General features: G+C 46.0%; 1 protein-coding gene across 2 annotated transcripts; it reads left to right on the forward strand.

Moving 5' to 3' along the window:
• The first annotated feature begins 7187 nt into the window (after nucleotides 1-7187).
• On the forward strand, nucleotides 7188-20287 carry LOC117876303 (nucleolar protein 3-like). 2 transcript variants are annotated; one of them, XM_034768328.1, is made up of 4 exons: nucleotides 7188-7596; nucleotides 8204-9153; nucleotides 11870-12171; nucleotides 16610-20287. In XM_034768328.1, exons 3-4 carry the CDS (start codon nucleotides 11889-11891, stop codon nucleotides 17053-17055), a joined length of 729 nt encoding a protein of 242 aa, XP_034624219.1. In that variant the 5' UTR covers nucleotides 7188-7596; nucleotides 8204-9153; nucleotides 11870-11888; the 3' UTR covers nucleotides 17056-20287. The 2 variants fall into 2 exon arrangements, with proteins under 2 accessions (XP_034624219.1, XP_034624218.1); XM_034768327.1 differs by lacking the exon at nucleotides 8204-9153 and having other exon boundaries at nucleotides 7194-7596.
• Nucleotides 20288-20746: the final 459 nt, after the last annotated feature.

Genomic DNA, 20746 nt, shown 5'->3' on the forward strand with positions numbered 1-20746 from the left:
TGTTATTAACAGTATTACGGTAGCAGCAGGAGATTGGGCCCCATGATGACGTACACATCTATTAGTAGGATTACGGTAGCCCCATTAGGAAGGAGACCCATTATGACATGAACGTGATTAGCAGTATTATGGTAGCAGCAGGAGGGGACCCTAACTGAGACTGGGCCCCCATGATAAAGATACATTTATTAGTAGGATTTTGGTAGCCCAATTTGGAAGGGGACCCATTATGATATGCAAGTTATTAGCAGTATTACGGTAGTAGCAGGGCGAGCCCTGACTGAGATTGGGCCCCATGATGATGTGCACATTTATTAGTAGGATTATGGTAGCCAACTGGGATGGGGACCCATTATGACATGCGAGTTATTAAGTTACTAGCAGTATTATGGAAGCAGCTGGAGGGGGCTGGGCTCGCTTAGGAAGTGCACATTTAGTAGTAGGATTATGATAGCCCAGCCCAGACAGGGAACTCATTATCACTTGCACACTATTAGCAGTATTAGGGTAGCCCTGCCTGGCCCTGGCTTAATTCTGTGTCCTGCTCGTGCTGTGTGTGCCAAACAAGAGTGTCACAGCACCAGCCTGAACTTGTCTGGGAAGCTCAGCCCTTAAAGGCACCATCTGCATTACAGATGGTAACACAGATCCATCTCTTGGCATGCCACATCCCAGGTGCACGTCTTAACTATGAGACTTTGTCTGTATCCTTCATCAGAGGTGATAGAGATTGTTAGTGGTGGTTGTGGAAGCAGGATGAGGTCACCGAGGTCAGCTATTTAGTGCTGTATGGTGACAGGGTCGTGTTAACACCTTGGACTTTCTGTTCATTTCTGTCCACATTAACGCACCAGCCCGGTGGAATCCTCAGCTCTGAGTCAGGCTCCCCCTACAATGCATGGGAAAAGCTGGATACCTGTGAACTGGGGGGGGGGCACAGAAACCGTGAAGCTGAGCAGGGAGCCCCCTAAACTAGCCAGGAGTGAAATACCGCGGAAAGGGGCAGGGCTGAGCCGGAACGTCCAAGGTTTTATTCAGGCACCTAATTCCCCTTGCTCTAGACCAGCTAGAAGGAGTGATCTCTGCATACCCAAGGGATTAGGGCACTTAGGAGGCTGGAGACCAGTTTTCAAATCTCCGTCACAGCAGGGACTTAAACCCTGGTCTCTGACACCCCACCCGCATCCCCTAATCACCAGGCTAATGAAATAAACAGCAGAGCAGGGACTCCAACCTGGGACTCCCTCCTCTTTGGCATGTGCCCTGGCCACTGGGCTAGGGAGTCAATTGCTCGTTGTGTAGCTGGCCCAATGGATATTTAATTATGGAACAGCTGCCACAGGAGAGACTGAGAGCGACCAACCCCAGAATAAGCAACTGCCTGGTGGTTTCTGGAAGATGCTTTAGCCAAACACAAGTTACTAGACTCAGTTCAGGGGGAACTGGGTGAATTTCTCCAGTTTAATCTAGACTAGATCTAATAGTGCCTACTGGCCTTAGCTCTTCAAACTCACCCCTGCTGACCAGTTTTGTGGTCTCAGCAAAGTGCATTAGGATGTTACTTATATGCTCTGAGTTGGGGAAGGGGCTGTGACGTTGTGCAGTCTATATGGTTTTATAAAAACTTGATAATAAGTCAATATAATGTAACAGATAGTTTTAGAGAAAATACGGTAATAAGTGAATGTAAGTAACTGGGATATGCCTCATGCAAAAGGTCTCTTGTAAGGTATCATTACAAAGCTTATAATCTACTGAGTGTGATCATCTGATTTGTATAAATGTACCACTCTTGTATCTAAAACTAGAAATATAAAATGTAACTCTGAGGGCCTATTGTAATTGTGTAAAGTGTGGACCATTAATGATGGTTTGGAATCTTGATGACTCCCATTGTCTGCAGATGGCTGTATTTACCTGTGAGTCTTCCTGTATATGTGTGTGCTGGCAAGTGAGTAATGAAGTCTTGCAGTGACATGTGATCATGTCACCTGAACTGGAATCCATCTTTAACCTGGTGCTTTTCCAGTGAGGGGGGGTGGAAACCCAGAGAGACAAAGAGTTCCCGCCTTATGCAAAAGATATATAAAGGGGGGAAGAGAAGAGAGAGGGGGAGGAGCCATCATGAAGAATCCCCTAGCTACCACCTGAGCTGGAACAAGAGCTGTACCAGGGGAAAGAATTGTGCCCAGGCCTGGAAGGTGTCCAGTCTGAGAAAAACTTACTGAAGCATCTCTGAGGGTGAGATTATCTGTATTCAGTTTGATTAGGCATAGATTTGCGCATTTTATTTTATTTTGCTTGTGACTTACTTTGTTCTGTCTGTTACTACTTTGAACCACTTAAATCCTACTGTCTGTATTTAATAAAATCACTTTTTATTTAGTAATTTACTCAGAGTATGTATTAATACCTGGGGGAGCAAATAACTGTGCATATCTCTCTATCAGTGTTATAGAGGGCGAACAATTTATGAGTTTGCCCTGCATAAGCTTTATGCAGGGTAAAATGGATTTATCTGGGTTTAGACCCCATTGGGAGTTGGGCATCTGAGTGCTAAAGACAAGCACACTTCTGTGAGCTGTTTTCAGGTAAACCTGCAGCTTTGGGACAAGTGATTCAGACCCTGGGTCTGTGTCTGGGGCCAGACGGGAGTGTCTGGCTCAGCAAGACAGGGGGCTGGAGTCCTGAGCTGGCAGGGAAAACAGAAGCAGGGGTAGTCTTTGCACATCGGGTGGCAGCTCCCAGGGGGGTTTCTGTGATCCAACCCGTCACAGGGGCTAACAGAGGTCCCAGCGATCACAGATAGGATCAGGACTGTTCAGTATTTTATTAATGGCCCAGGATTACAGGGTGAACAGTGAGAGGGGAAATTTACAGACACTACCAAATTATTTTGATGTGGGAGGATTGTGAAGGGCTCCAGGCTAAAAGATGCAGGTAACTGGGTAACGTGATGGCCGGTGAAATGCAGTGCAGAAAGGGTGAGGTTGCACAGGGGAAGGAACCGTTTCAACAGAGGGATAGGACAATATCAGAAAGCCAAACTAACAGAAATCCTGACTACAGCACTGAGGAGAGACTCCATCTACGGGACACAAGAGGGAGCCATTGCCCCATCCAGCCAGCCCCTTCCCCAACCCAAAGCAGAGACAGGATATAAATAGGTTTGAAAGTACTAGATTATTATCAGTAAATGTCAATTTCATCCTACACACACAAACCGGCGAAAACATATTTCCATCCATAATCATCAACACTTACAAAAAGGCAAAGTAAGAAAATTCCTGCCCAAGAACTTATCAGAGTTTGATTTAAGGCTATTGACTTTGTACATTTTGACACGTGATGTTGACAATTTCTGTTTTAGTGGTTATAAAGCTTTATCTTTTTGCATCTCAAAGTCTACTGTCTTTGTATAATTACTGTCTGACCCCCGCTGTTGTCTGACCCTCCCCCATAATACCCTCGCAACTGTGAAAACTCAAATTGATAAAAATCACAAAAAAGCTTAAAAATAATCAGATATTATCCATCAAAATTATTTTTAAAAAAATCCAATTCTGCCAAGTCTACTTACAGTCGACTTCCCTTTTCCACATATTTCTTCATTTAATCACAACGGTTTATTCCATCTAGTTCTCTATTTTTCCCTCTACTGTATTGGACAGGATAATATAGTCTCTTAATATTTGATATCTATACTTCAATTCATTCATTCACAGACAGGGAAAAAGGGAAGTCTCTTCAATCTACATGAGGGGCACACTCTCGAGCAAGGCTGCAAATACTGACTTTCCTCGGGCTACTTAGAAAGTCTTAAGAAACCCCGCAATGAAACTTCTGAGGGGGCTTTTAATTCTTTCAGGCCTCTGTCCTGCCTTTTCTAAAAGATCTTGACGGCTGAGCAATTCTTAAACAGTGTTGCGTGTTTGAATTTAAATAACAACAATAACTCAGCAAGATGTCAAATAATCGGCTCAATTGGGATTGTTTAATCAGAGATTATTAGTCAAAAATTAACACAGTAGAATACAGAAAGGAAAAGCATACATAAGAATGGCCGTACTGGGTCAGACCAATGGTCCATCTAGCGCAGTGTCCTTTCTTCTAACTGTGGCCAGTGCCAGGTGCTTCAGAGGGAACGAACACAACAGGGCAATTTCAAGTAATTTATCCCCTGTTGTCCAGTCCCAGCTTCTAGCAGTTGGAGGCTTAGGGACACCCAGAGCATGGGGTTGCATCCCTGACCATCTTGGCTAATAGCCATTGATGGACCTATCCTCCAGGAACATAACTAATTCCTTTTTGAACCCAATTATACTTTGGCCTTCACAACATCCTCCAGCAAGGAATTCCACAGGTTGACTGTGCATTGTGTGAAGAAGTACTTCCTTTTGTTTGTTTTAAACCTCCTGCCTATTAATTTAATCTGGTGACCCCAATACTACTAATAATACAGTCATGATTTCATAGACTTCTACCATATTCCCCCTTAGTCTTCTTTTTTCTAAGATGAACAGTCCTCGTTTTTTTAATCTCTCCTCAAGTGGAAGCTATGCCATACCCCCTAAACATTTTTGGTTTCTTTCTGTCTACCTTTTCCAACTCTAATATATGTTTTGGGATCGTGCGACCAGAACTGCACGCAGTGTTCAAGGTGTGGGCATACCATGGATTTATATAGAGGCAGTATGATATTTTCAGCTTTATTATCTATCCTTTCCCTAATGGTTCCTAACATTGTTAGCTTTTTTGACTGCCGCTGCACTTTGGATCGATGTTTTCAGGGAACTATAACCAATCTGGGCAGCAGTTTAGCAGCATTGGACTCTTCCAGCTAGCTCCCAAAATGATGTCCCCTTATATACTGGTGTAGAACGGAGATAATCCTTTCTCATGATTTGATTTGATTTTGAATCAATAAGCCAATGACAGCTGTAATTACTTAATTAGCACTGGGAAAATTTGCAATCACAATTAGCTCTTAAGGCTTAGACATGAATCAGTAGCTTACTGGTTAGCTGTTACATTGATTTCAGAACACATCTGCTATACCAAATGTTCCTTGTCCATTTTGTCCATTATAAATCTTACCAATTACAGGGCACTTATGTATATCCCTTATCAATTACACTATTTTGTCTATGACAATGCACTGCTATAAAAACAGGCATCCCTTTAGAGACTGTGCAGGTTTCCAGAAAAGAGACAAAGAAAATGACCTACGGACTGTGAACCTCTTTTCATGGTATCTGATTTACATCATTGATTCATTCATTCCAAGGCCAGAAGGGACCATTGTGATCATGTAGTCTGACTTCCAGTGTAACACAGGCAAGAGACCTGCCCCCAAATAATTCCTAGAGCAGATCTTCAGAAGAAACATCCAGTCTTGCTTTAGAAATGATCAGTGATGGAGAATTCACCACGACCCTGCTGAATGGTTCCAATGGTTAATTACTCTCTCACTGTTAAAAATCTACACCTTATTTCCGGTCCAAATTTTTCTAGCTTCAACTTCCAGCCATTGGATTGTGTTAGACCATTCTCTAAGAAGAGCCCATTATTAAATATTCGTTCCCCCCATAGATACGTATAGACTGTGATCAAGTCACCCCTTAACCTTCTCTTTGTGAAGCTAAATAAATGGAGCTCTTTGAGTCGGTCACTATAAAGCAGGTTTTCTAATCCTTTGATAATTCTCATGGCTCTTCTCTGACCGCTCTCCAACTTATCAACTGATAAGCTAATGGCATCTGTTCAACCATCCATTATTTTATCAGCTGCAAAAGATCTCTGTAACCAAATCATTATGACAGGAAACATTGGTTCGAGCAATTTCCTGATCAGCAAAACACATCTTCCAATCGATTATTTTAATTAATCGCAGGAAACGCCTGCCACATACCAATTACAAGTGACTCTTTTCTTGGTATCTGGACTAGGTTAGCTAAAGTTCAGCTTAGGTTCATCTGAAATACAACAAATTATAAACGCAAGGCATGCTGGGACTTTGCTGCTCCTACAAGTCCCATCAACCTTTTTGTTCTTTGTAGGTGAACCAGTGATCTGTATGCTCTGTATAACCTGCATGCTCAAAAGATCTGTTACACTCCCCCCCGCCCCTTTGTCTCCTGTCCCTCGTTGAATACCTGTGAAGTGGTTTTCCCCCTCCCCTGCCCTCCTGGGATGCTTGTGGGATGAATGGGTTGGTTGAGCAGCTGGAAGATCAGAAGAGCTCCCAGGTAAACAAGGTGTCTGGAACACTAATTAGACAGCAATCACATGCCCAATGCGTGGACGCTGCATGGACACTGCCCGAGGTGGAGTGTGACCAACCAGACGCAGCCAAGTCATCTCTAGTCGCAGGCCATGAGGAGCAGGTCCTTAAAAGGGGAAAGGGCCATGTGCTCGGCAGTGCACTCACAAGCTTGTACCTCCCGTGAAGGCCCTTCGCCTGGACCGCCTGGCCAGTGGTTCACTGCGTTGCATTCCATCGTGCCTCGGGAAGACTTACCTTCATCGCACCGTCCATCGCTGCGCTGTGGGACACTTACCTTGAAGGATGCTGACATCTCCAGTGCCGTGCCTGTCCTGGGAGTGTGAGTATGCGAGTGTGAGGGTGACCCCACCCCCCTTTCTTTTGAGCTTAGCTATCAGTATAATAAACGTGCTGCTTTCTGCCAAACTCTGGTGGGTCATTAGTCCTCCCTCAGCTTACTAGCTGGCCCAATTTCGAGTTACAGGATTCTGGTTTATTTACTAAGAATAGCGATCGTTCATCATTTGGGGGCCTCAGTCATTACACTAAGTATAAAAGTTGTGTTACGTTGCAACCATCCACCGAGAGTGTTGTTTTTTATCTAACTTCTCCATATGTCTGCCAGGAACTTATTACTTAGGACCAGATGCTAAAGAGATTTAAGTGCCTAAAGTTGCAAATAGGCTTCTCAAGATCCAGAAAGTGAAAGGTGTTTTAGGTGCCAGTGGTATGCAGGTCCCTAGTTTTAGTGTGGCAGCACCCACCCAGATAAGCCAACTCAAAACAGTCCATGCGTGGTGGGGCAGGGGGACAGAAACCAACTGCCCTTCCCCCTCCACCTCATGCAGCTGGCCTTGGCCTGCCAGCCGTGCTGCGTGATGAAGGGCAGGCAGGCACTGTTATGAACACCGTGACCTAAGCTCACACCACCTCCATTTCATCTTGGCTCATCCCCAGCCAGACACAAATAGCATCAGGGATTGTGCCAAGCGTCACGTGAGGGGAGGAGGATGCAAAGTGTCTCTGGGTTGTGACTTCTCTTGCGCTGATTTCCCAGATGCCCAGAGAGAAGCCAGCCATGCCCTTGTCCCCATATCCGGCTCACAACCCCTGCCTGACTCAGCTATTCTGCTACCGAAAGCAAAGCAGATTCCTCCCTGGAAGACAAGATCTAGAGAGCAACTCGGCTTTTCTGCTGTATGAAACAGAGCCAATACCACACTGCAAGACAGGATCTCTCGCCTAGAGTGACTCTGCATTTCTGCTCTATAACGCACAGCAGACACCTCGCTGGGAGGTGGGATCTCTCTCGACTCTCGCAGACCCTGGAGGTAGGTACTACTTTTCAATAAACACTTGAGCCAGGTAAACATTTCTTCGGCCAGATCCCAAGCTGCCCACTGCGTTTTTCCTCGTGTCGTACGCAGACAGTTTGGCCGAGCAGAAGCAGAGCTAGGACGAGGAGACCAGCCTCTATGATGATCTATTCTTTCGGAGATTCATACAGTTTAAGGTCCAAAGGGATCTGTGGAAGAAAACACAGTCTTCCCTCTTAGGGTTGTTTGCAACAATTTAGAGACAGTTATTTTTAAGCAATTGCAAGGGGGAGAGTGCACACGGACAGGGATTCCCCCTTCCTAGGCAGGTCTCCGCCAGATAAACAATTTTGTTGCATACAAGAATGATCAACAACCGCGTCTTGTTTATACATATTTCTTCCTGATAGTTTACTTTTTTCAGCAGTTTCTGCTACAAGCTGCGTTTATTTTTATTTAACATAAGGTCAAAACAGTATCTTTTACAGTTTTTCCCACTTGCCCAGACCCTGCCTTAAAGTCTCACGTTATTAGAGTTAGTGTTAGCCTGACTTTTGCTTTATTTTTAGAAACGAAGATATTTGCGTTTAAATTCCCTTTATCCCTTTTTCCACTTCCACAGATCGTTATGATCATCCGGTCTGACATCCTGTCTAGCACCGGCCAGGGAATTTAATGCAGGCCACGCATCAGCACTGGGTCAAATGATTGTCATGGAAAGGCCAAAGTGAAACACGCAAGGATATTTCACTCTGCTCCGAAATAGGACTATGGCTATTCCACTCTTGCCTCTAAATCTTACCTCCCCAGTGCCAGAAATAGGAGAGAAGCACCCGTACTGACTTGGCTAACCAAGCTGGTAGCCATCTGACAAAAGCAGTAGCCCCTCCATTTCTCCTCTGAGATGGCGGCTAGAGAAAGGAGCAGCTGCACAGGAGTTTTGAAGATGTTTGGGGGGGGGGGGACAATTTTCTCAGCCCCTAACTTGGAAAAATAAAAGGCCCAAGAGCTGTGGTTACATTTTGGCAGCATTATCTAAACTGGCCCTGACCTCTTCCTTGCATGGGCTAAGATGGGGTTGTCAATAGGCAGCCCGTGTGGTCCAAACCAGGACTGCCAGAGACTTTTCAGCAGACCGCCGGGCATGCCAGGACTCGGACTTCAGCCCTGCCTAGAATCGTGCCAGGACTTGGGGCTTCAAAGGGAAGCTGACATGCTTTGTTCCAGCCCTTCCTGTCCCAGTGTAGATCTGGGATTGCAGAGAACGGAGAGGAGCTCACCCTGCACCAGCGAATCTTACAGGCATGAGAGTTGCTGGCTGCCTCCCTCCTTATTCTTCCCATCCCTCAGTCAGCAGTTTCAGGGGTAGCACGTAGCTGGCCCTGACAGGAAAGGAAAATTACTCTGACCAGGGAGAAGCCCCTGAACCACTGAGGTACACTCATCAGGATCAGCAAAGCCCGAGCACAACCAGCAAAGGCTGTCTATGACCCAGCATCCATGAAGACATTGTCTCATAGGCTATAAAGGGTTAAGCAAAGCAACAGCTAGGACACAAAGGCCAACAGGAAGGTGAGATTGCTCCCAGTGCAGGATGGGAAGATGAGAGGAGGTGAAGCATTGTTCTCTTGTGGAACCAGAGGCCACTGGACAGCAGGGGCACCTGCCATCACTGCTTGGGGAGGATCTGAGGGGGAAGCGCCTGCAGCCATGGGTCCCTAAGGCTATCAGGTGCTGGGGAGCATGCCCCTAAGGTCATCCAGGCCACTGGGTGGGTGGAACACCCACCAACACTGGGTGGGGCAAAGCCACCAGTAGGCATGGAACTGCAGGATGGAGATGTTAGCATCTGGGTGAGAACCCACCACAAGTTGGGAGGCCTCCGGGAGGGTTGTGGGTTTGCAAACACAGGTCAGAGAAATCACCAAGCAAGAGACGGTTTCCAGAGACTTCTGACTCTGTGGTGAAAGGATGAAGAGTCCATGTGTACAAAGTGTTGTTTTCTTTCAGACTCGAATACTTACGTTAAAGAAACCACAAAAGGCCGAAACGTTTTTAATATGTTATCTATATACAGCTGTGCCTATAACAACTGTATTGTCAAAGAACAGTCAAAGCTTAAAACCATTGTCTGAAAGTGTTTTAATGCTAATGTTTGCATCTATTTGACATTTTATCTAAGTACTTTCTCAAAGGCTCAGCTGTAATTTATTACATCTTTCTTGGAGGGTTTTTTTAAGTTATAGAGCGGTTTGATTTTATTTTTCATTTAAGGCACTAAATATATAAGCAATAGGCCCTGGGTATATTTCACAGCATTGTACATGTTCATTGAACACGGACACTTGCAGTGTGAAAAATGTTTCTCTGGAGTCCAGAGCTTGAGTATATCTTGACCAGGAATTTGGACCATGACACAAAATAATTGATTCCCCCTGGACTAAGAGCTGAAGTCTCGGCCCAGATACCTGTGAAGTGACAGAACTGTGAACAGTTCCACCCCTGTAGATACTCCAGCTGGAGCGAGGCAGAATTTATCATATGAAACTTACTCTGGCAAAAAACACAGATTCAACAACAACAAAACAGTTTATAAAGTTATGTTGATTTTACTGAATCATTTTGGTTTGGAAAAAAATAAAGTCTAAAAACACATTCCAAAAAACCAAAACATTTAAACTTTGACATTTCTGATACAAACATTTCAATTTATCAGTTTGAAATGATTGTTTCAAAAAGTCCGTTAATTTTGTTTGGAAAAAAAACAACAACAATCAAAAGCATTTAAAAAATGCTCAAAATGGAACCAGAGTTTGTTTTCTCAGGTCAAACAAAACATTTCATTTGACCCAATTTTTTTATTTCTATTTTTTTGAATTGCCAATGAACCAAAACATCTTTTATTTGCCCAGTTCTGATAGTGGAACCATTCTACTTACAAGAAGAAATGGAGGAATCCAATGAATCTCACAGATTGTTTAACAGCTGGACACGGGTGAGGCCTCAGCTGGAGTATTGTGTCCAATTTTAGGCACTGCACTTTAAAAAAGATGTGGCCAAACTGGAGAGAGTCCAAAGGAGGGCAACAAATATGATAAGAGAACATAACCTATGAGGAAAGGTCGAAAGACCTGGGCATGTTTAGTTTAGAGACGAGAAAGCAGAGGAGGGACCTGATAACAATCTTCAAATATTTACAAGGCTGTTACAAAGAGCGCAGTGATCAGTTTTTCTCCATGTCCACTGAAGATAGGACAAGCAGTAATGGGCTTCATCTGCAGCAAGGGAGATTTAGGTTAAATATTAGGAAACACTTTCTAACTGTGAGAGCAGTGAAGCTCTGGAACGGGCTTCCAAGGGAGGTTGTGGAATTCCCACTGCTGGAGGTTTCTAAGAACAGGTTGGACAAAAAAAGGTCACTGATGTCCGCACCATCGGGGGCTTGTTCACCTGCACAGCTACCAATGTGATATATGCCATCATGTCCCAGCAATGCCCCTCTGCCATGTACATTGGCCAAACCTGACAGTCTCTACGCAAAAGAATTAATGGACACAAATCTGACATCAGGAACCATAACATTCAAAAACCAGTAGGAGAACACTTCAGCCTCTCTGGTCAATCAGTAACAGACCTAAAAGTGGCAATTCTTCAAAAAAAAAAAAAAAAAAAAACAACAGACTCCAATGTGAAACTGCAGAACTGGAATTAATTTGCAAACTGGACACCATGAGATTAGGCCTGAATAAAGACTGGGAGTGGTTGGGTCATTACAAAACCTAAACCTAATTTCCCCAATACTAATTTCCCCCTACTGTTACTCACACCTTCTTGTCAACTGTCTGAAACGGGCCACTCTCATTACCACTTCAGAAGTTATTTTTCCTCCCTTGGTAGCCTGCTGTCAATTTAATTGTCTCGTTAGACTGACCTCACACTTGGTAAGGCAACTCCCACTCTTCATGTATTTATACCTGCTCCTGTATTTTCCACTTCATGCATCTGATGAAGTGGGTTCTAGCCCACAAAAGCTTATGTCCAAATAAATTTGTTAGTCTGTAAGGTGCCACAAGGACTCCTCGTTGTTTTTGCTGATACAGACTAACACGGCTACCCCTCTGAAACCTGATTTGTGCTAGGTTTACTTGGTCCTGCCTCAGCACAGGGGGCAGGACTAGATGACCTCTCAAAGTCCCTTCCAGCCCGACATGTCTGTGATTCTAACCCTAGCACCTTCTCTAACTCTAGTTCTTGCATCTCATGTCATTTTATTATTAAATCATTCCAGATCCTGGGATTCGGTAGCAATGGCCACTGGCGACAAATACACGGTTATACGCACCAAACGCAAAGAGCTGATAGGAATCATTCAAAGAGACCCCGAGAGCGTCTTGGATGAGTTACTAGCCCAGTCCATCATCACAGAGGAGGAGTACGACAGCATGAACCAGCTACAAGACAAAGTGGCCAGAATTAGGAAATTGCTGATTTACATACAGAAAAGGGGGGAGTCGTCCTGCCGAGACTTTCTGGAGTGTTTAGAAATCTTATTCCCAGGCACAAATCGGCTTTTGCAACCTTCAGAATATGGTAAGTTGCATCTCGAGCATAGGCCCTGACTTTCTAGTAGAACGGTCATATTGTGCTAGATTTATAAAGACTGACCCAGGAACTGCGGAAGTGCCCTAAAGGAGGGGGGGGCCATAGGTGCCCAAACCCAGCCCTGCCCCTCCCTGAGCCCCCGCCCTGGCACCACCCATTCCCACCAAGGCCCCGCCCTCACACCGCCCCTTTTCCATTAACCCCAGCCCTCGTGCCGCCCCCTCTCCTGAGGCCCAGCTCCTGCACCGCCTCTTCCCCCCCCCCAAGACCCCACCGCCCACTTGCTCCTCTCCACCCCCTCCCTCCCATCGCTCGCCCTTACGGCTGGTGAAAAGTAGAAGGGTATAGTCCTTCCACTTTTAACAGTGGGGGGGGGGGCATGGCCCCCTGGCCTTCCCTGTTCTGGTGCCCCTGGCCTGACCTCAAAAAGTAGTTAAAGAGGCTGTTTTTCTCCTTAAGAGAGGGGGGGCTGATTGATTTAGCATATTAGTTTTATTTATTTAAATGAGTTTAACAGATTATATGAATTTTAGGTCACAACATAGGTTGTCAACTTCAAATTTAGGTTTAAACAAATTTATTTTAAGAAAAACATTTACTTTTTTTTTTAAGTGAGTTAAATTAAAATAATCTGATTTTTAAATTAAAAATATGATCCACCCTGACAGAAAAAAAATCCTACTAAACAAAAGCCATGGTGAAGGCCATCTTTCTCCTCTTCTGTGCAACCTTTATTTTTATCAATGCATGACAACCTAACATAATGCTGCGGTTACATTGATCTACACACAGCAACCCTTACACAAAACCACAAAAGCAAGGAAGTGAAAAATGAAAACACCGAATACCACAGACAATGCACGGCAACCATCACTTTCTAGAATCTTCTTCCCTCCATTCTATAGCTGACCAAACATTTTCCAATGGAATATTTTTCTGGCAGAAAATGCCATTTCATCAAATCAAACTTTCTTCAAGAACGTGTCAATTTTGATAACATTGTGTTCTGAGAAAAAAAATTGAAATGAAGGGTGTTCTGTTTTTACCTTATCAGAAGAGAACATTTTGATTTTTCATTTTGAAATGAATTTTCATTTCACTTTTTATATTATAGAATCATTGAAATGTGGGGCAGGAAAGGACCTTGAGAGGTCCTCTATTCCAGCCCCCTGCGCTGTGGCAGGACCAAGTAAACCTAGACCTCCCTGACCGGTGTTTGTCTAACCTGTTCTGAAAAATCTCCAGTGATGGGGATTCCACAACCTCCCTTAGAACCTGTTCCCAGAGCTAAACTAACCTTATAGTTTGAACATTTTTCCTAATATTTATCCAAAATTTTCCTGGCTGCAGATTACCCCATTGCGTCTTGTCCTACCACTATTATATTACATTCATGACATGATATTTATATTATTTGAAATGAAAAGTTGTGTCAAAACATAGAATATACCTTTTTAAATAGTCAACATCAGAATGAAATATTTTGCTATTATCAAAACGCAGCTTTTTGACTGGACTTGAAATTTATTTGATTTTTTTTCAAAAATTTCATTTCATGGGAAATTTGGAAATTTCGGGATCTCGTTCTCATTCAGAACTAAAACAAATTTGGAAAGGCGGCATTTCCCGATGTATGGAAATCCTGAGTTCCAACCAGCCCTGCTAAATTCATCACCACCACAAGCAGACCAGACTTTCTGACCTATCCCACAGATCCTTCTTCCCTTCCTGTACGGTCCCGGAAAACCGCACTCACGTGTGAACCTACTGTCTGAGCTAACAGACCCAACTCTGTAGCAGATGCATCAATCTCGGTGTGGCCACATCACCAGAGGGAGCCAAAGCGCCATACCCTGTAGTGTGCGTTGCACACGTCCCCTAGTGGAGGAAGCTCGTCCTAAACACCAGTCAGCATAAATCCCAATTTCCCTCCTCCTGCCAACAACCCAACCAGAGATATTACAATCACATTTGGGTGTTGTAACTGTAGCCTGAACACTGGGTGGCCTGGGTTTCTAACGCGGGTTTGAGGATAATTACTTTCCTTTTTTGTTTGTTTGCTCCCAGAACCCCTTGGGCGTCTGCCAGGGTGGGGGAGAAAGAGACAGGACAAGGACCTGAAGCGGGGTCTGCAGGGGATATGAGGGGACCCTGCCCCCCACGGGGCCCTAAACGACATCAGATGAAGTGGGAGGGTACTGCACGCCCCGAAGAGTTTACAATCTCTTGTCATGCCATCCTCAGGGTGCCCTGAGCCGAAAGCTAGTGTCACATCTCTGCCTCAGCCTTGCTGGCGCTTAACTCATAGGTGCCGACTCCGTCAGTGCTCTGAGGCTGGAGCACCCACGGGGAAAAATTAGCAGGTGCTCGACACCCACTAACAGCCAAGCTCCCCTCCCCCCACCTCACCTCCTCCTCCCGGGAGCGTGCCGCGTCCCCACTCTTCCCCCTCCCTCCCAGCGCTTCCCGGCCGGCCGCCACCTGACAGCTGTTTGGCGGCATTTAGGACTTTCCCGGAGGGATGAGGAGGAGCAGGGACGCGGCATGCTCAGGGGAGGAGGCGGAGAAGGGGCGGAGACTTGGGGGAAGGGAGTAGAATGGGGCAGGAAGGGGGCGGTGCAGGGGTGGGAAGAGGCAGGACAGGGGTGGGGCCAGGGGTGTGTGTTTGGGGGGTGTTGAGCACCCACCAGACAGAGGGGAAGTCGGCACCTATGTGTGTCAGCTCCCTGCCACACCAGCCCGTCCGCCCCACCAGCAATATCCTCGAGACTCAGCCAGTCTTAACCTCACTTTGCAGGTGACATTCAGTGAATCCCAATGCCCGCGTTCCCCAGAGACGGCTCTCGGCAGCAGCCGGTCCCCGTCACTGGACACTCACAGAAATTATTAAGTCCGCTGTCTCCAAAGAGAGAGAGAGCACACACACAAAGCAGGCCACGCACCAGTTTGGCTGAGGACTCCCGTTTTACTTTCATACCCAGCGCTGAGATGCTTCATAGTAAAACTAAACAGGAGTTCCTTACTGAAGAGCAGAGATTGAAGTGATACTAGGCAAGAGCGAAAGTTACAAACAAAACAAAAGTAACACGCTTTCTAGTGACCCAAACTTAACTTTCGCAAGTTCCCATCTTCACCTAAGCAGCTTTCTGACTTGCATCAAGTTACCAGCATCACCCGCCCCTCAGGAGCCGCTGGTCACAGAATCAGAGGGCACTGATCCCTTTGTCCCAAGTGACGGCTACCTGAGGAGCCCCCGGTTCTTCCCTTTCACAGCCCAGAATGCCTTTCAGATGAATTCTGTGAAAAGTAAAACCAGATAAAGTTCCTCTCCCCGGCTGTTGCTTCTTCCGGGTGCAGGCACCGCACCGCTTCTTCCGCTTCAGGTCCATTGGCTCTCTCAATTGGCTCAATCACTTGATTTATCTTAGAAGCCAATGTCCTTCTATTGCCCTGTGCTTGTAATCCAGCCATGCCGTTTTTTCTTGATCCACATTGGTTAATCCACATTCCTTTGTCAAGGGCAGGTTTATTTCTCTGATGCCTTCACCAGTGGTGGGTTATCCACTGGGCTGATGGGGCCTGTGCCCAGGGCCCCCAGCTAATTGGGGGGGCCCAGAAAAAATCTGCCACCAGGCGGCAGAAGCCCAGAGCCCCATCAGGAGCACCGGGCTGGCGGGCGGGGTAGGGGAAGCCCCAGTGCCCCAACCCCGGTAACAACGCTAGGAGGGCAGGGCAGGGGAAGCCCCCACACCCCGACTCCACTCCCCGGCAGAAGCACCAGGCACTGGGACTGGAGGAGTTCTCGCTCCCTGCTGTGGCCCCGGGGCCGTGTCTGGGGGTGGAGAGCTTCTCCGGTCCTGGGGTGGGGCAGAAAGGAGCAAATGGGTTGCGGGGCTGCAGTGGGGGGATGGAAATGGGCGAGACCATGGGTGGAACAGGGGCGTGGTCATGGTGGGGGAAGGGGCAGAATGGAGTGGGGCTGTGGGCGCGGCCACAGGCGGAAAGGGTGGGAGAGGCCCCCCACTTGCTCTGGTCCAGGGCCCAATGAAACCATAATCCACCTCTGGCCTTCTCAATGTATATTAAAATTATACATACATCTCTCTATACAACCCGTACATCCTGACTCTCACCAGCGTGTCACCAGTTTTTATATGATGCTTTACAAGACACTGTTTGGCTAAATATTTTGACAATATTGGGTGGGACGCACCCTTCGCCAGTTGGCATAATGGGGCTTTTAGAATCACATCTACGTAAATACTCTCAAACTTCACGTAACTTTTGTCTGGGAATTTCCTAGAGCTGTGTGCTGCACCACTCAGTAAGTAGGTTATTACATGAGTGTATGGATATAAATGAAGCAAACGAAAACAATAAGCAATTGAATACCATTCACCTATTCCTCCTCTGGTTTTCTTGGTAGATTTTTTCAATCCGGAGCGAGATTCACGCACTGTGCGAGACCCAGAATCAAGGGAGAGAGATTTTTTCAATCCAGAGCACCATACAGAGCTGAAGGAAGAAGATGGTTTCAATCCAGAGCAGGAATCAGAGACTCAGCGAGACCTAGAGCCAGAGGAGAAAGATGGTTTCAATCCAGAGCCCGATCCACAGCTGGAGGAGGAAGACTGTTCAAATCCAGAGAAGGAATCAGACATTGAGCCAGACCCGGAGACGGGTGGTTCAGATTTGGAGCAGGAATCAGAGACTCGGCGAGATCAAGAGCCCGAGGAGGAAGATGGTTCACATCCAGAACCCGACCAAGAGCCCAAGGAGGAAGGTGGCTCAAATCCAGAGCAAGAATTAGAGACGGAACCAGACCCTGAGCCAGAAGGTTCAAATTCAGAGCAGGAATCGGATACTCAGTGAGACCTAGACCCTGGTGGGGAAAAAAAAAAAACTCTCTCAAAAGGTACGTCCTCATAGGTGATTCGTTCTATATCCACAGAGTCCACTTATGACTGCCATGGGCTGCCCTTAGAGTTTCAACCGCTTAAAACCATTAATTCGCTCCAAGAGGCCACCGATGGAGAAAAGCAATTCCCTCGCTGTTGCCAGGACTGTGTTGTGAACTAGAAGGGAGATCCCTGTGTAGCGCTGTGCATGATCATCGCAGCACCGCGATTTCTTCATCCATCGGGACATGGAGTCTGGGAATGGCCCTCAGGAAACCGCAGATGGGCTGGTCGAGATTTCCTGGTATTTCCCTGCTGGGAGGGAGAATTCAAATGCACCCGTGTGAACTATCCCATCCAGCACAAATGGTCAGGGCGCCGGCAGGAGAAGTGGGAGGGCCACAACCGTTTCTCTAGCTGTGGCTCTTGCAACTGGCATCCAAGCCTTCGTCACTTCGCTGTTAGGGTCGGTCTCAGCAGCTGGCGCAGAATTCGGCAGCTAAGCAGGGTGTCATTTCACAAGCCAAAGCTGTGACCCATAATGGCTGCCAATTGGCTCCCAGATTGACTTCAAGATCTTGGTTAAACTGCCAGGTGGCGTAAGACCTACCTATTCATAGCTGCTTCTCTCCCTGTGATATCTGCTGTCATGTCCACCCTCTGCCTAGGTCCCTTCTCACCCAGAGCTGGGAAGCTCAGATGCATTCTGCAGTGGTTCTCTCGCTTGTCCAACGGTGGTGAATCTTTCCTCTCCAGGGCCTCGTTCTTATCTCTTCTTCTTGCTGCTTTCTTATATTTTACATCACTCCCTAGATGCAGCCCCCCTTGCACTTTCTTCACTGGATGCCAATAGCCCAAATACTCATTTTATTAGCCCCATCTGGCCAATTTCCCTATCTCCCGCTTCACCCCATTATTCTCAGCCTGTAATAAATATAGTGAATAACTCCCACCAGTTAGATTATTTGCACTCACTGCTCCTATGGAGGAGGACAAGGACAAGCTCCATACGAGGAGAGACTAAACAGATTACAGCTGTTCAGCTTACAAAACAGTTGACTAAAGGGGGATATGATGGAGGTCTATAAAATAAGGAACGGAGTTAGAAAAGGGAACAGAGAAGTGTTATTTACCCTTTCCCACAACACAAGAACCAGGGGTCACCCAAGGAAATTAACAGGTAGCAGGTTTAATACAAACAAGAGCAAGTACTTTTCCCACACAATACACACTTAACCTGTGGAACTCATTGCCACAGGATGTTGTGATGGCCAAAAATGTAACTTGAGTTAATTTAAAAAAACAACTGGATAAGTTCATGAAGGACAGGTCCATCAATGGCTATTAGCCAAGTTGGGCAGGGACACAATCCCATGCTTGGAGCCACCTTAAACTTGTGACTGCAAGAAGCCAGGAGTGGAAGACAGAGGTGGATCACTCCATAGTTGCCTTGTTCTGTTCTCTCCATGAAGCTCTGTTACTGGCCACCATCAGAGACAGGATACTGGGCTAGATGGACCTTTGGTCTGACCCACTAAGACAGCTCTTATGTTTCTTATGTAACCTCCCTCCTCTGATAGGTGCAAACCGTCTTCTGATCTCCTGCCTCAGTTTATTCCTGGCCAGTTTATCCTCATTTGTTCTTGGGCTGACATTGTCTTTTAGCTTCAGTAGCTCTTCTCCCTCCCTGGTGTTTAACCCCGCCCAAGTATGGGGTTTCCAGGGCAGTATGTTGGAGAAGACAATTTCAACACATTTCTCCATTGAGAAAAGAGCTGGGGTGGAAAGCCAAAAAGGCTGAATGAATCTAACTGTGAAACAATGGCACAGCCATTAGAGGGGCATTATCTTAGGGCTTGTGTACATGGGGAAAATAATTCAGATTAAGGTAGGGTGTGAATTTAAAAGCAGAATAGATATTCCTTATTAACTCCATGTGTGGACACACTTATTCTGGAATAAGGTACCCTTGTTCCAGAATAAGCGTACTCCCACCTGGAGTGAATCTGGAATAGTTAATCCGGAATAACTCCATGTGTAGACAAGCCGTAAATCCACACAGGGAGCGACTGAGGAATAGCTATTGCGGTTAATGTTCCCATATAGACAAGCACTGAGATGCTTTCCTTATCTGGAGTTAACTGGGAGTAGGCTTCTGGGCTTGCTAAAACCATGTAAATGGGTCTGCTCCTGTAATGAAAAGTGAAGCTTACCTAACTTAGCTTGTAGTGAAGCAGAAGGTGGTTTGCCAGGAGCCAATTTTTATTGGTAAATGTCAATAAACGTTGATTTCACCGTACACACACAAACCAATGCAAAAATATTTCCATCAGTAATCATCGAAATGTACAGATAGCCAAACTAAGAACAATGCTGCCTGAGAATGTATTAGCCTTTGATTTAAGGCTATTAATTGTGTGCACTTTGACTCATGCAGTGGTGTTGTAGCCATATGGGTCCCAGGATATTAGAGAGACAAGGTGGGTGAGGTAATAGCTTTTATTGGACCAACTTCCGTTGGGAGACGGAAAGAAGCTTGAGCTACACAGAGTTCTTCTTCAGGTCTGGGAAAGGTATTCAGAGTGTCACAGCTAAATATAAGATGGAACAGATAATTTAGCATAACCAGTTAGCACATACTCTAAGGGGCCATTCAAGGTGAAGTGGCCCGTTAATACCCAATGATAAACCTGAGATACATCAATGATATTTTCATCTTCTGAACAGACAACTTCAACTCCCTCACAGATTTCCACCACAATTTCAACCACCACCACCCGTCCATTAAACTCTCAACTTCCTGGATGCCATAATCAGTTTCAACAATGGAACCCAACGGACAACCATACATAAGAAACTCACGGATCACCACACCTGCCTTCATAGATCTAGTAACCACCCCAAACGCACCAAGACATCTGTTATCTATAGCCAGGCACTCAGTTGCTCTGAGGAAAAAGTCCGATATATACACCTTAACACACTCAAAACTGCCTTCACCAAACAAGGACGCTCTGCCGAAGAAGTATATTGCATCATGGAATGGGGTCACCCAAATACCCTATATGGGTTCCAGCGTGGGTGGTAGGTGACAACTAGAGGCGTGCGGTTGGAGAGGGTTTTATTTCTGTATTGAAGCAGGTTCTCTCAGGGTATCATCAAACAACTTCAACCCATTCTCAATGGGGACCCCATCCTGAAAGAAATCTTTCCTGAACCCCCTCTTCTGGCCCTCAAACCACCTCTCCAAGCTCATCATCAGAAGCAAGTTCCGTGCAGATGAGGACACACCAACTCAAAGCGGCGCCAGACCCTGCCAGAACAAGAGATGCAAAACCTGCAGACATCTCTCCACTGCTACAATGATCAACACCCTCCACAAGGCACCTTTCAAGATCCAGGGGTCCTACACATGCCTATCACAACATGTGGGGTACCTCATCCAATGCACTAAATACCTCAATAGCAACTAGTTGGGTGAAACCAGACCATCACTACGCTCTCAGATGAACTCACACGGGAAAACGATAAAACACAAAAACACCCTGTCACCTCTGGGTGAACACTTTTCACAAAGCAATCACTCTCTATCTGACCTATCAGTCCCCATCCTCAAAGGAAACCTGCACAACACTTGGAAAAGATGAGCCTGCGAGCTTAAATTC

The sequence above is a fragment of the Trachemys scripta genome, chromosome 4, assembly GCF_013100865.1.
Source record: "Trachemys scripta elegans isolate TJP31775 chromosome 4, CAS_Tse_1.0, whole genome shotgun sequence".
Lineage (NCBI taxonomy): Eukaryota > Metazoa > Chordata > Testudines > Emydidae > Trachemys > Trachemys scripta.

Excerpts from the sequence above, each read along its gene's own strand:
- LOC117876303 (XM_034768328.1), top strand. The coding sequence starts at position 11,889 with ATGGCCACTGGCGACAAATACACGGTTATACGCACCAAACGCAAAGAG. Across the intron at positions 12,172-16,609 it reads TTTGCAACCTTCAGAATATG|ATTTTTTCAATCCGGAGCGA; the intron begins GTAAGTTGCATC and ends TTTTCTTGGTAG.